The 13626-nt window shown below is 37.8% G+C and overlaps 1 protein-coding gene across 4 annotated transcripts in view; it reads left to right on the top strand.

Annotated features, from left to right (window-relative positions):
- The window catches only part of DOK7 (docking protein 7), a 68443-nt gene extending 55790 nt beyond the window's left edge, over positions 1-12653 (top strand). For all 4 annotated transcript variants that reach the window (XM_049797912.1, XM_049797914.1, XM_049797915.1 and 1 more), the window contains 4 exons: positions 5840-5905; positions 6975-7046; positions 10185-10337; positions 12011-12653. In XM_049797912.1, the coding sequence (XP_049653869.1) occupies positions 5840-5905; positions 6975-7046; positions 10185-10337; positions 12011-12147 (428 nt within the window). In that variant the 3' untranslated portion in view covers positions 12148-12653. The remainder of the gene's footprint in view (positions 1-5839; positions 5906-6974; positions 7047-10184; positions 10338-12010) is intronic.
- Positions 12654-13626: the final 973 nt, after the last annotated feature.

Below are 13626 nucleotides of genomic sequence, written 5' to 3'. Positions count from 1 at the left end.
TAGGGACCCTCTGCAACCCCTGGAGAAGGCTTTTCATGCAGGGTCTATACACCTTATTTCAGAAACTTTCGTCCCTTTTCATTAGGTGCAGGGAAACTGATTGCATAGACATTCCCAGCAGCCAGACCAAGCCTTGGGCATTTCAACACTCACATTAAACTTCTATAGTGGGAGGTCTGATCTCCCTGTACTTCTGTGCCGCAGGCTCTGGCATTACAAAAATCAATAGCTGAATGGGAAAATAAGTTAACAAATATCCTCCCATGGAAGCAGTGTACTTTAATATCATTAAGTTTTGTGACTCTTAAATTCTCTGTTATTTTTCTTGTCTGTACAGTTCCATATTTCCCATATTCCACAGAGGCAAATTCATCAGCATTGCAACAGACACTCTTGCTATCTGACAGCCTCTTTGCTTGTAATACCAAATCTATACAATGCTTGGTGGGAAATGTTCTGAGATGATGAATTAAGGAATAAATATAAAACAGTGCTGTGGATTGGAATTCAGCTGAAATGTCAGCTGAATGCTGATTATGGACATTGTATATTTATTAAATTGTTCTTAGGTAGATAGGGAGTCAAGGTAGGGAGATAAAAAGAAAAAATAAAATTAAGTATATAACAGGTGATGGGTGCTGAAAATGAACTCAGCTGTCTGACAGCTTAGCTTTTATGATGGAATAATAGGCTTTCTTTCATACATTTTTAAAATTTTTATTGCGAACCTATGCAACCTGATACTTCTATTCCAAGCTTAGGAGTAAGCTTTCAAGGAATTAATTGAGAGTAGTGAGAAAGAAGAATCTGGGCCATACTGTGTTGGTTGTTGTTGCTTAGGTTGAAAATAATTTATAATTCACAAATTTTTTTTCAAGAAATATGCTGTCAGCTCTTCAGATGTAGGAAGACAAAGTACGCTATGATGCTTTTGTTGAGCCGGTAAAGGACTGTGTGCTGAACAGTGTCCACCATAAATATGTCATAACTCATAGGGCTAAACACTGTAATAGAAGAGCATTATTATAATGGGAAATTGATTAATAAACCCCTGCCATAATATGGCATGCTCTTTCTTGATTGTGCTTTATTTTATAAGGGCACTCAAAATAATTCTGTAGGGGAAGAAAAATAGGAGCTAAGAAAAAGTAAGCTGATTGAAATACATATTACATTTACAGGCTAAACCTTGGCCTTAGCAACTATCTGAACTACTAGAGGCCTGACAGGAGGTGAAAAAACCCCAAAGTCACTGTGGTGAAACCATATGCTAGTGAATGATCCAAATGCTGCTGCTTCATCCTGTGGGCTAAGTAGATCCAGCAGGTTCCTATTCCCTGTTTTGGGGATGACAGAAGGTGGTAAGACCATGCTGCAGTGACCCTCTAGTCCTGCCTTTTCTGTATTCCTGATTTGCTTCCCCATGCCTTCTCTAATGCTGAAATCTGGGGAAATGACATATTCCAGCCTTCTAGAACACAAAGGTGAGGAATCTTATTTGCAAACATAGTGATTATTTCAGGTTTTTAAAATTTTTCTATTAAGGAAACACATTATGTGACCTTCATTCTTGACCAATATAGATCCTGAACTTCAGATTCATCAAGATTTTTTGGAGTAAATATATGTAAAGCATCAAAAAATAGACACTGGGTTTCCTGGTACAGGAAAATGGTAATGATTCTAGCTTAACACTTCTGTGTTTTTAAGGATGGGAGGCTGGGCTGGAGTGGCCATACAGGACAGGAAGATGAAAAATAGCTAGAGGTAGTTAGATCCTCTGTGATTTTTTTTGGACACACTAAACAGACATCTTTGGGCAGCAATATTTGAACAGTCAGTGTGCTTGAATGCATTTTTAATTTTGAGTGATTCTACTACTTCTGAAGTTGACTTAGAGAGACAGGAGGCATTTCTGAATATAGTGAAATCTGTAGAGCAAGTAAGCATTTTTAAGCATCCCTTTCAGCTTTTATGTATTGCAGATAGTGCCATTTGTATAGCAGAAAATGTATGAAATCACTTTGAAAATTGAAGAGTTAACAAACTGAGGGAAGTTTTACAGGGCAATTATACAGCACCAGGAACTCTTTTATTACATTTACATGAAAAAACCTCCTGGTGTACTTGCAATATTTCTCCTGTCAGTCAGTACCTCTAGCCTTTGGATGCTCTTTTAAGCAAGGTATCTGTTTTCAAAGGAGGAGATGGAAATGTTGCTAGGCTGAGTGGATCAAAGTACTTCATAATAAAGGTAGTTTTAATTCAACAAGAAGCAAGAATTTATCATAGAGCATAGTGTTTTCTTCTGTCCTGACTCCTTGTCAGCAAATTTAATAGCCCAGACCTGTGGAATCTGTGACCTGCCCCGTGAAGGCAAAGTAGAGGCCAGTCAGTAAGAAGTGATCACTTGGTAAAACCAGTGTAGTGTTGCATGTGTCTACTCACTGGCCATGTAATGACAGATGACAGGATTTGAAAATGTAAACTGTCTGGGCTCAGTTTATAGCATGTATTCCAGCTTCCCTCTTGTTTGTTAATTTTTTTTCATGGCTCTTCCTAGTAGCACATGTGCTGTAAACTGTGCTTATCTTTGAAGAGTGGGCATAAAAAAATGACTATAAAGTTAGCAAAAATGTTTCAAATAGTTGTCTTCATTGAGCTACAACACACGTTTGAGTCTAATCATATGTAGGAATGCAAAATATTCTGCAGCTTATTTTCATTTTATCACATTTTGAATATCTTCTTCCTCTTACACACTGAGGAAAGTAGAACAGAAATAACTCTCTTGAGCTACTCAGTTTTAACAAAGACTTGAGTGAGTCAGCCACACAGAACTGGATGGCAGGGGAAACTGAAAAAATTATTCTTAACTTGGATTTGTAAGTCGAAAAGAATGATGGAAAGGAGTGTCTGTCTCCTGCTGGATGCTTTATATGTTCAGAAATTTATCTTGCTAACTTGCTTTTTCCATTCCTGCAACTGTTATCCTAGGATTCATAAATGAGAAACAAACCAGTTTATATGGTAGCTGTAAAGAAGAAGGAAGAAAATATCTAGGTCAATCTCTCTTGACATATGTTTATACAACACAGTTCAAAGCTCCAAAAAAATTCCATGAGAGATTTGACTATGTAAATATTTGTTAGTTGCCAGATTTGAAAATGAGGAAAATGAAACAGGTCAAATTCTGAAGCATTAACAGTGTTCTTTTAAATGAGCTCCAAATGGGAAAACTTCAACTTGACCATAAATGGATTGGAATATCTTATTGTTTTAAATCTCCTTTCCTGTCCTGTCTGCTTTTCACAAATCCTAAGTGTTCCTTAAAAATCCATGTTTCCTCTGGAATGATTTCTGCTGAATTACATTAAGTTTTTGAGGGAGAGAAAAAATACAACCCCACACTAGTTTGTGATGAAGCTGCAATTAGCATGAAGCTGTAGTCTTTCTTCAAAGTAAGGTAAGGCTTTCAGCTGCATAAAGTATGTTCTGATATTCTTAATAATGCAGAGACAGGATGCTCTGAGGTGAGAAACATGAAAATCAGTTACAGTGAAAATATAAGTAAATCAGCTAGGCCAGGGCTGTCCTATTTTTGCATTTATTTTTATCAGCAGTCTTGTAAAAAACAAAATTTCAAATAACATTTAGTGGTTAAGTCCTCACCAGAGTATATAAAGGTTCTAAAATCTGATCTCATTTGTTAAAGTACAAAATCAGTTTCTCGGTATGGTATGCTTGAAAACTGTTTTTGTAGCCTTGGATTACCCTATACATGCTTTTGTGTACACAAAAACTACAAAACTAAAGGTTTTAGTTCAGTTGTGCACTTCTGAAATAGGCGTTTATTATTTTTTTTAATCCATTGTCCTCATTAGATCACATAATCTGTGGGTTTTGTTTAGATTTATTTTATAAAAGTGTAGCAATAATTTTATAAGCTTGGAAATTATTAGATTTAGGAAAAAAAGTTGTATGAGTGTTTACTTTATGCAGGGGAAAAAATTAAGAAATTGCCATTTTCTTTAGGTTCCTAGGTCATGCAGTTTTCTTTGGTATTTGAGACTGCTATTTATCTTACAGAATTTCTTCATGTTGCATAAAAATTACGGTAAGTTTTGGATGCTATTTTAAAAACAATTTGCAGAGAAGTGTCTCACCTGCTCAGAGACTATTCATCAGCTTAGAAGAGTGTTAATTTTATCTGATCCCGAACACAGAGCAGCACATGGCACAGCTGCCCTGTCACCAGTGACAGGGTTACTCATAAGCACAGCCTCCTACCTTATTTCTGTTAAATACCATTTACTTGCACAAGTTCCTTCAAAATTATTCATGTGAGGAAGTAAATGCCACTCATCTTAAGATGCCCGCAGTGACAACAGTAGAGACAAGACATTCACAGCTGGATAGGAATAATGCTAACCAAACAAGTGGGTATAATGCTGATTAGTTTGCTGGTTAAATAAAGAAGGGATGCGTGTATGTAGACGAACCACACTACATGTGTACCACTCTGTAGGTTTCCGAGTTGCTAGCTCTTGTTTCCTCAAACTTCCGTATCAAATACTATACCTGGGACAGCTTCCTGCTGATCTGAATTGGGCTGGGGAAGGGAGACCGACTGTGACATCTGACATGCCCTTGGTAAAGCTTTCCAGGCTGTAACACTCGGAATGGTATTTCACAAGAACTGGCTATGACCTGGATTCAAACCTCATGGAAGCTAGATCCTTTGCCTACCCTTCACGCTCCCCATTATGCATGTCTAAAACTGGGTGGTGGACTACTGAAGTGCGTGATTGTCCTGGTTTCAGCTGGGATAGAGTTAATTGTCTTCCTAGTAGCTGGTACGGTGTTGAGTTCAGTATGGGAAGAATGTTGATAACACTGATGTTTTCAGTTGTTGCTCAGTAGTGTTTAGTCTAAAGTCAAGGAGTTTTCAGCTTCTGATGCCCAGCCAGCAAGAAGGCTGGAGGGGCACAAGAAGTTGGGAGGGGACACAGCCAGGGCGACTGACCCAAACTGGCCAAGGGGGTATTCCAGACCATGGGACGTCACTGGGGGCAGTGGGGGCAGGGGATCGCCACCTGGGGACTAACTGTGTGTCAATCGGCGGGCGGTGAGCAATTGCCCTGTGCATCATTTGTACATTCCAATCCTTTTATTATTGCTGTTGTCATTTTATTAGTGTTATCATTATCATTATTAGTTTCTTCTTTCCTGTTCTATTAAACCATTCTTATCTCAACCCAGGAGTTTTACTACTTTTCCCAATTCTCTCCCCCATCCCACTGAGTGGGGGGGGGGGGAGTGAGTGAGCGGCTGCGTGGTGCTTAGTGGCTGGCTGGGGTTAAACCATGACACTGATACAGTTCTTCCCATTGACTTCAATAGGTTTTTGGATCCAGTTGGATGAGATTTTAATGAACACTTTAAACTTTGTTGTTGCCAAAGCTACATTATGGATTGCAAAGGCAACTCCCCACTCAGTTTTCATTGCCATTTTACTTCTTAGTTCAAGACTGTCTCTGTGAGTGAGGTAGTACTCACCACAACCAGGGAGGCCAGTATCCTGAAGTTTTATAGAAGGCATCCTTTCTTTCTAAAGAAAGAAAACAACAAAATTAGATTATAGTGCCACAACCTCAGGATAAAGAATTTACCGAAACAAAAAGGAATGTTGCTTAAATGAAGAACAATGACTTGCAATTCTTACTGAAATTTTTCTTGATGTTTCAGAATCATCTACTAAAAATGCTGATGCACAGCAGATATCTAATAATAGCAACAGGTATTTAGATTTAATGTGAATATCTCTCTTTGAAAACAGGTGGTGCTTCTGTCATGGCAGCTTCTGGGTCTTCGAAAGTACACAGAGGGCACAGCCTCCAAGCTGGTAAGTGTAAGTGGTTATGAGGTACGTGTATGCATGTAAATTTAAATTAATTTAAACAAATTATTTTAAACTTCAGAAAAAGTTAAAGGTAATATATGACTCGATACCCTATTGTAAGACTTGCGTATTTCTTTGGGATTTTTTTGCTTTGCAGGGTTTTTGTTAGAAAGGCATTGACAGATGGGATAAGTTTAGAAGAGGCAGTGACAGATGAGATAAGTGTCAGAGCATAGGCAGCAATCTTATTCACAGCAGTAAAATGCTGCCAGCACTTTAACAAAGGGCACCCATCAAAAAAACCCCACCTCGGGCCATGAGAAATCCTGTACCTTAGCAATGACATGGTGGGGAAAAACCCCCACCACATTTAAAGATACTTCTTCATGATGATGGAGAAAGGAACACCAGCAGATAAAATTATGAGTGTTTGTCATTCAAAATTAATCCCAATATGTTCATTCTATGGGCACAGCTTTTTAGCTTGGCTTGTTTGAACTGGGGTGGAGTCGGAGATCACAGGGCAACCTGGGCATCTTTTTTCAGCTTAGTGGTCTGGAAGCATTGGTGGTGTTGTGCAACCTGGCTTCTTGCAAAGATGATGATTTGCACTTGGAAAGCAAAGTTATATTTGGAAGGGCTAGTTTAAGCATTTTTTACAGAGCTTTGTCAGAAATCAAGAAGTTATCCATCATGCTGGAGGTGGAATTTTAACAAGAGTCTTCCAGATGCTCCTAAGATCTCCCACGCACTTCTCCCTGATTCATGTTTTCAAGACAGCTTTGCTCCCTCATTGATGTATAGCAAAACATGCTGTTGACTTCAGTGGCCTTCAGTGTGAATACCTGTAAAAATGTCTAACGTTTATTTCCTTGCTGTTGCACTCATTAGAAAATGCTGGCATCACCACCACAGGAAAGTCAACACTAGCCACTGTTTACACTTTCTGAGATTTTTTTCAGTATGATTATTCAGATTAGAAGGTTACAGGTAAAAATCAGAAAATCGTATGCTTTGTTTTCATTGTGCAATTTCTAAATCCAAAGCTGTTGATGGTGTTCCTGTATTCTAGGTCCTAAAGGTGGTTATGAGATGCTGACACTTCCTGCAGAACCTGGAACTCCTACTAGCCCTGAGGAACCTGGTGAGTACAGGTCTTTGCAGCCAGTTGCATTAGAGGACACTAAGATCTCCTGTTTCTTTTTCCTTTTCCTTTTTTTTGTTGTGATGGCTTCTAAATGTTTATTTTTGAGATGTTGCCCTTTGAACATGTCAGCTTTACATGTATGCTCACACATGTGTGCATGCACACACTTATCCCAGGGCTGTGTTTATGGTGTTGGTTTTCTTTCTGCGTTATTTATCACATATTTCTGAGAATGGTGCCTACATAGGGTAGAAAATATGGATAACTAACACTTGCTGAAAGAAAGGCTAAACCAGCAGTTTCAAATATAATTTTCTTCTTCCCTCCACATTTATACTATCTTTTTCTGTCTTTTCCCCATCATTTCAGTGCCATTGTATTTTCCCTTTTACTCTTCTCCTGTTACTTGCTTACCTATCTTTTTTTTTCTTCCTACATTTTCCTCCTTTCTCTTCAAGCAATCATGATATTCTACCAATTCTTTTAGAATGTTGTAACCAAACATTTTGGTCTGTTGTTCTCTCAAATTCTCCTTCCATAATGATCTCAAATACTGGTCCTCTGACCCCTCTTGTAATCATCTTCTACCTTTGTCGACCCAGAACGGACTGCTGAAACCACTGTCTTTGTCCACAGCTCTCTGTGTGTGCTTTGTTTTCTTAGTAGGAGCTTTTGGCTGTCTTGTGCTTTTCAAATAAACCCTTCTCTTCAGACATATATAAGTCAGTTTGTAGTGTCTAATGAGGTGTTTTGTTGTTTTTTTTTTATTTGAAGGAAAAATGAAAAGCCAAGTATCTCTATGTTTACAAAGAAAAGCACAGTTTCTATTAAGACAGCACTGACTAAACAACAGAAGGCTTTTCCTTTCCTTCCATTCCAGTTTGCCCACTTTGTTCTTGGTTTGTTTTTTTCCTTTGAAAAGAATACTTGACTGTTGCCAGGGGTTTCATTGTTCTGTGTGTTTCTTTTGGTTTTTGTGCACAAAGCCCTACCAATTAATATATTATTCTCCGTGTGTGTTTTTTTAGTTCTCAGGAAAATTACTTGGCTTTTCTGCATCAGGTATGACATTCAGCTTCCTGAAACCTTTCAACTATTTAGCTCTGTAAAGAAGTTTGCTGGTTTTCATGCTAGCCAGCTTTGAGGACACTTCACTTAAACTCCTGCTATGTCACTTTAACAGCATATAGAAAGACTTCAAAAATTATCTTTTCCTTCATGACTGTTCATGGCTGTATCAGTCCTTAATATTGGCATTTGCTTACAACTTTAACTATTTGGGATGCAGATTTTCAATGCTATGGTTCTGCTGAATCCCTTTTGGCACAGTCAGGCCAAGTTCCTTTGAAATACTTTAGACAGAATAATTGAGAATAATTTCTGAGAATGATGTTTGATGAAGATACAGGAATTTCGAATTTCTTTAATTTTTTTTTTTTAATTTTTTTTTTTCCTTTTCATTTGTTCCTAACAACTGGCTTTGGGACAACAACTTGAAGTCTGACTGTCAGAAAAATGTTTGGTTATTTTGTGGATGTTCCTATGTTTTCTTTACGAAAATCTGTCAGAAAATTGGCCAAGTTTCCAGGCTTTTAAAATTTTGGACTGCATGGTAGACTCCTTTGATTTAAATAGCTTAAGCCTGGAGACATTCCATTATCCTGGAAGCTGCTGTAGCCTCTGACAATTCTCACTGTTGCCCAACTTTGTATGAGCTCTCTCTGCTATTCATAATACACTCCAAGAAGAAAAAGTTCCCTTTAATGGTTATTCACAGCTGCTGTTGGTTGCATATAAGTTCTTTCCTGTCCTCTAAAGGGCCTTGATCACCTACAGCCTCTCCATTCACATCTCAACAGTGTCTGAATGGGCAGAAAAGAAAAGCAGTGATTTGGAGAAATAAAGTTTTGATACCAGTTTTATGTGGGGACAAGGAAGGGCTTAATGGGAGAACTTCAGGGAAAGGGAAAACCTGAAAGTGATACCATTTTTCCTCTGCACTCCTCTGTCCCAGATTAACTTAACAGCAGAAGGTGTTTAAGGGTAAGAACTTCAACTGGACTGGACAGGCAGGTGATTACTATCCTGCTGCATAGGATAGTAATGAGAATGTGACTCAAAGCTTTGCCCAAGCACAGAGGGAATACAGATTTGTATTTGGGTCTCCTGTAGCCCAGGTAATTCTGGGAAGTACCTTGATGTTCATGGATTGAAAAACTAGATGTAGGTACCTGATATCAGGAAGGGATTGAAAGCTGGAATGCCTGGTGGCCAGTGAATGGAACATTAACTTACTACCTTCTCTCTTAGTTTAACTTCTGACAAGATTAGAATAATTGAAAGTAGGACTAGAAGAGGTCTTGAGAATTCATCCAGTAGACAAAAAAAAAAGGTATCTTTAAGTCAGAATCGCTTCACAGAGAATTGTTTCCTAGTAGGTGTTAGTCTATCTCTTTTTTAGAAATTTCTAAATGCAGAAATTCTTCAGCCTCTGTGGGATTTCCTCTAGTGTTCTTGTGATATTTACTATTAGAAAGGTTTTCCCACTGTCTAATCTTCTACTTTTGTCCTGCAATTAAAGTATTTTATTACTTGATCTGTTCCCACTTAGTATCGTTCCTATCTTTTTCAACTCAGTACAGGGAAGCTGTTGACATTGTCTCCTCAAGCTTGCTTGAAACAGTTCTTCACTCCCTATTTTCTGGACATACTTTCTGAACTTCTAGTGATTTTGGTTGCTCTCTTGCAGATGATATAATAGTTCCCAACTTCCTAGAACAGATTGCTTCATATAAGGCTTTACTAACCTGAGTTAGAGCTGAAAGCCTTGTGAGGTAGTGTTGCATATATTACTTCTGTTTGAAAATTTCTGCATAGTGTTTGCTTTCTGTCACAACATAGTGAGATCACTGGCTGTGGTCTGTGGTCTTCTGACTTGATCAGCCTCTGAGGATCTTTTCTTCAGAAACCTTAGTCTTCTCATGTCCTGTCTACAACTGAGGAGCGTACTGTTTGGCAAGCTGAGTTGTTGCTGCTGGATGTTTGCTTTCAGAACATTTGATGGAACAGTATATTTTTATTAAATGGGTCATTGGTCATTGTAAACTGTCTATAATAAAATATTACTTATTTTAGAAGGAGCAGTAGGTTATTCAGCTGATGTTTCTGCATCAGATCGACCCCACAGTGAGACAGCCACCTATGTTAATATTCCTGTCAGCCCTACTTCTAAAAAACAGCTTCATTACATGGAATTGGAACTTCAAGAACATAGCACAGGCATAAGAGGTAAGGAAGTCTACAATACTGTTTAAACAGCGAAGGATGCAGTAATGCAGAATGTGTGGTGCATATAGAATCTTAATTTCTCATCTACCCAGAGGCTTTTGCTAACAGAGGTGTTGAACCCTGGTATGTTTGTGAGGCAGTTCTTGTAATTGCCAACTCTTTTGGAAAAGATTTTGAAGTAATGAGGTTCTATAAGATGTTGCATCCTTCTGACAGGTGCTTTGTATATGCACTCTTTCTAAAGTGAACATTTTTGTGTCTGTGGAGTTTGACAGACAGTAATTTGCTTCGTGTTCTCAAGATTTTCATTGCACATATTAGGACTACACTTACTTAATTTTTCTTGCTTGGCTTCAGAAACAAGGCTGTGAGTGTAGGTGTACAGGGCTTGCTCCTGAAGATAGTGACTTTGGAGCCATGCAGTAAATGCTTAAGAATAGAACATAGTGTTCTTCTATCTGCTGCCCATGAGGATGTGTAGAAGTTCTACAGAGACAAAGTCAGCCCAAGTATTTGATATTTTTTTTAAATTATTTTTTTTTTAATTCTTTAGTCTGAGTCTGGGTATTTTACTTCTAATGCTTAACTTGGACAATTAGCACATAAATATGAAATATAGCTACCATGCATTGTCATTTAAAGATGCATTCCTCCTTATAGAAAGCCCCTAATCAGGATCTGGCTCACTTTGGTATTGATGGGTCGTCCATATGTAGTTTTCAACTATTGAGATTTTAATTTTTATACTTTTAATTTCAGCTATTTTATTAACTTTGAAATGCTAGCACTTTCCCCATTGTTTTTTTTGTGGATGTCTATATGGCTCTAGTTAAGTAATTCAAAGCTTCTCCCAGACTTTAATGTAGTTCTCTGTACAACATCCTATTGAGATGGAAATCTGATGTGTTATCTTAATTTTAAAGACAGTGAACCAAGGCATTAAGAATGAAGAGCCGAATTTCATAAACTGACATAAACTTTCCTAAATGTCAGCTACCCTCCCGAGCTCAACTTGTATAACATTGAAGGTGCCTTTGATGACCATAAATATTTTTTCACACTAAAGTTTTCCCAGCCTCTGGAGTTGTATGTTTGCACCTATACAGAACTATTTTACTCCTGAACAGACTGAGCAGCTTTTATCTCCCTTATTGCCAATTATTGGACTAAATTGTCATTCTCTCTGAGGCAGAGGGTGGTAGATCTGGTAAACATTCACAGAGTGCCTAATCCAGAGAAAGAAGAATCCCTGCCAACTGCCCTACCAAAGGTGTTTTATTTTCAAATACTAGATGTTGTTCATTTACTGACTAGTAGCCTGCTGATGAGGCCTCACAGAAGTAGGAGAACAGAGTTCCACTTTGTCTTCTATTGGGAGGAGTAGGGGTGGAGATTCAAACCTGGGGGCAGAAATACAAGTGGTTCATTTGCTTATTTGAAGAAAAACAGATAGCTAAAATATGTAGATAACAAAGCTTTTGAGGTGTTTTTTTTTTTTGTTGTTGTTGTTGTTGTGGTTATCATCTTACTCCCTTTATAGAGCTTGCTTTAAGACCAGACCAAGATCATCTAGGAACTCTGTGGAAGTGTCTCAGTAGCTTAACCCTGAGTCAGTTTTTCCCAGGAATATATGAGGGGTGTAGCCTTTTACAGGATTACATTTGGTATTTCAGGTAGTGGATCATCCCGATATGCACAGATTGACATTGCAGCCACCGAGACAGCCCACAAAGTGGGAACGCAGCATGCTCAGTGCCGGGAGGAACGCTTGCAGGAGCTAGAGCAGAAGAAGAAAGGGGCTCAACAGTGACCTGTCTAGGAAAGAACTTTTTGCTCACCATAAATTGGTACTAAATTATCTTCCAAAAGATTCACATCTGTTGTAAAAAATACTCACGCAAAATGCTGCCATTGCTTATTGCATTTATACCAGATTCATTCCAATGTCTTGATTCCGAATTGGAAAGCTGGTAGCATGAGGGGTGTGTGGTCCTTCTTTTTATTTTAATTTAGTTGTAAAGTTCAGATTTTTTTTCATATGCAATGACAGATGTAAGTAACCTTTTTCTATAATTCTAAAATCCTGGAAAACGTGGAATCAATTTCAGTGTTTATTAAATGGTGGCATTTTCTTTAAAAATAAAGAACTTGAATGTGTGCAGATAAGGAAATGTGAGTGTGTGAGTGGTAAGTGTACACATATGTTTGCATGTGTGCATATGTATATGTGTAAGCACACATTACTGATAAAATATATGTATATATCTGTATAAAATATGTAAAACCTCTATTAATATATTAATGGACTCTTACAAAAGCAAGAAAATTCAGTGCCTGATTTTTTGCAGGCACAGTTTTGTTCACTTTATATGCTTATTTATGGACATGCTTAACTTTACCTATGGGTAGTTCAGTTTTATACCTCACCAAGAGTTCTGCAGCTTTGACTAAAGTTGCTCAGATTTTAAAAGCTGCCGTGTCAGGGATGCACATGTGTATGCATACAGACAAGAGCACACACAAACAAATTATTTAGTTTAATTATGTCTATAAACCAAAGTAATGTGAAGGGACATTTTGAGTGCTTTTGTTCTTAAAAACCTTGTGTCAGACCATAGGCTTTGATTTCATAGTTGCTGAGTACCTGTAATTCTTAGCAATTTTGCTGGAGTTGAACGTATGTATTGCTTAGAAAATCAGGTCTCAGGTTTCTCATACAGAATACCTTAAAATCAAGGTACTCAAACATTCACTTTTGAAAATGGAGTCCCTTATTTGTATCTCCAAAACTACCCCTAATGTAAACCAGCGTCAAAAGCAGATCATCCACCTTCAATCTAATACTTTCACTGACTAATTCTCTGCTGTCCCTAAGTAGCAAAAAACCAGTTCTTTGTAAGAGGATGATGTCTTCAGAGATGCTACAGAATTGAGGCACAACAGGATGTTATGTTGTAATATAGGTTTATCCACAAGTATGTGACATCTTGCTTTTGTACAGTGAGATTGTATGATTCAAAACTTGACTTAGCTTCTTGTGTTGCATCGTCTACATAATTCTTCTGTTCTATGTATTTGTTGTGATACAAAATGTTATTTAAATAAAATGTTATGGCAGTGACACTAGACTAACAAGGCAATGTACTTATGAAGAAAACAAAATTTTGGCCTGAGATAACATTCCGCTTTGGCTTCCAGAAGTTATCCAGAGTGATATCTTGGGTATTATGATTTTTTGATTGTGTCCTCTTAAGATACAATATCACAGCCCAATTTTGTTTTTCAGATA

Source organism: Accipiter gentilis, chromosome 3, assembly GCF_929443795.1.
Source record: "Accipiter gentilis chromosome 3, bAccGen1.1, whole genome shotgun sequence".
NCBI classification, from domain to species: Eukaryota; Metazoa; Chordata; class Aves; order Accipitriformes; family Accipitridae; genus Astur; species Astur gentilis.
The sequence above is the reverse complement of the archived record's forward strand: the minus strand, read 5'-3'. Positions and strand labels throughout refer to the sequence as shown.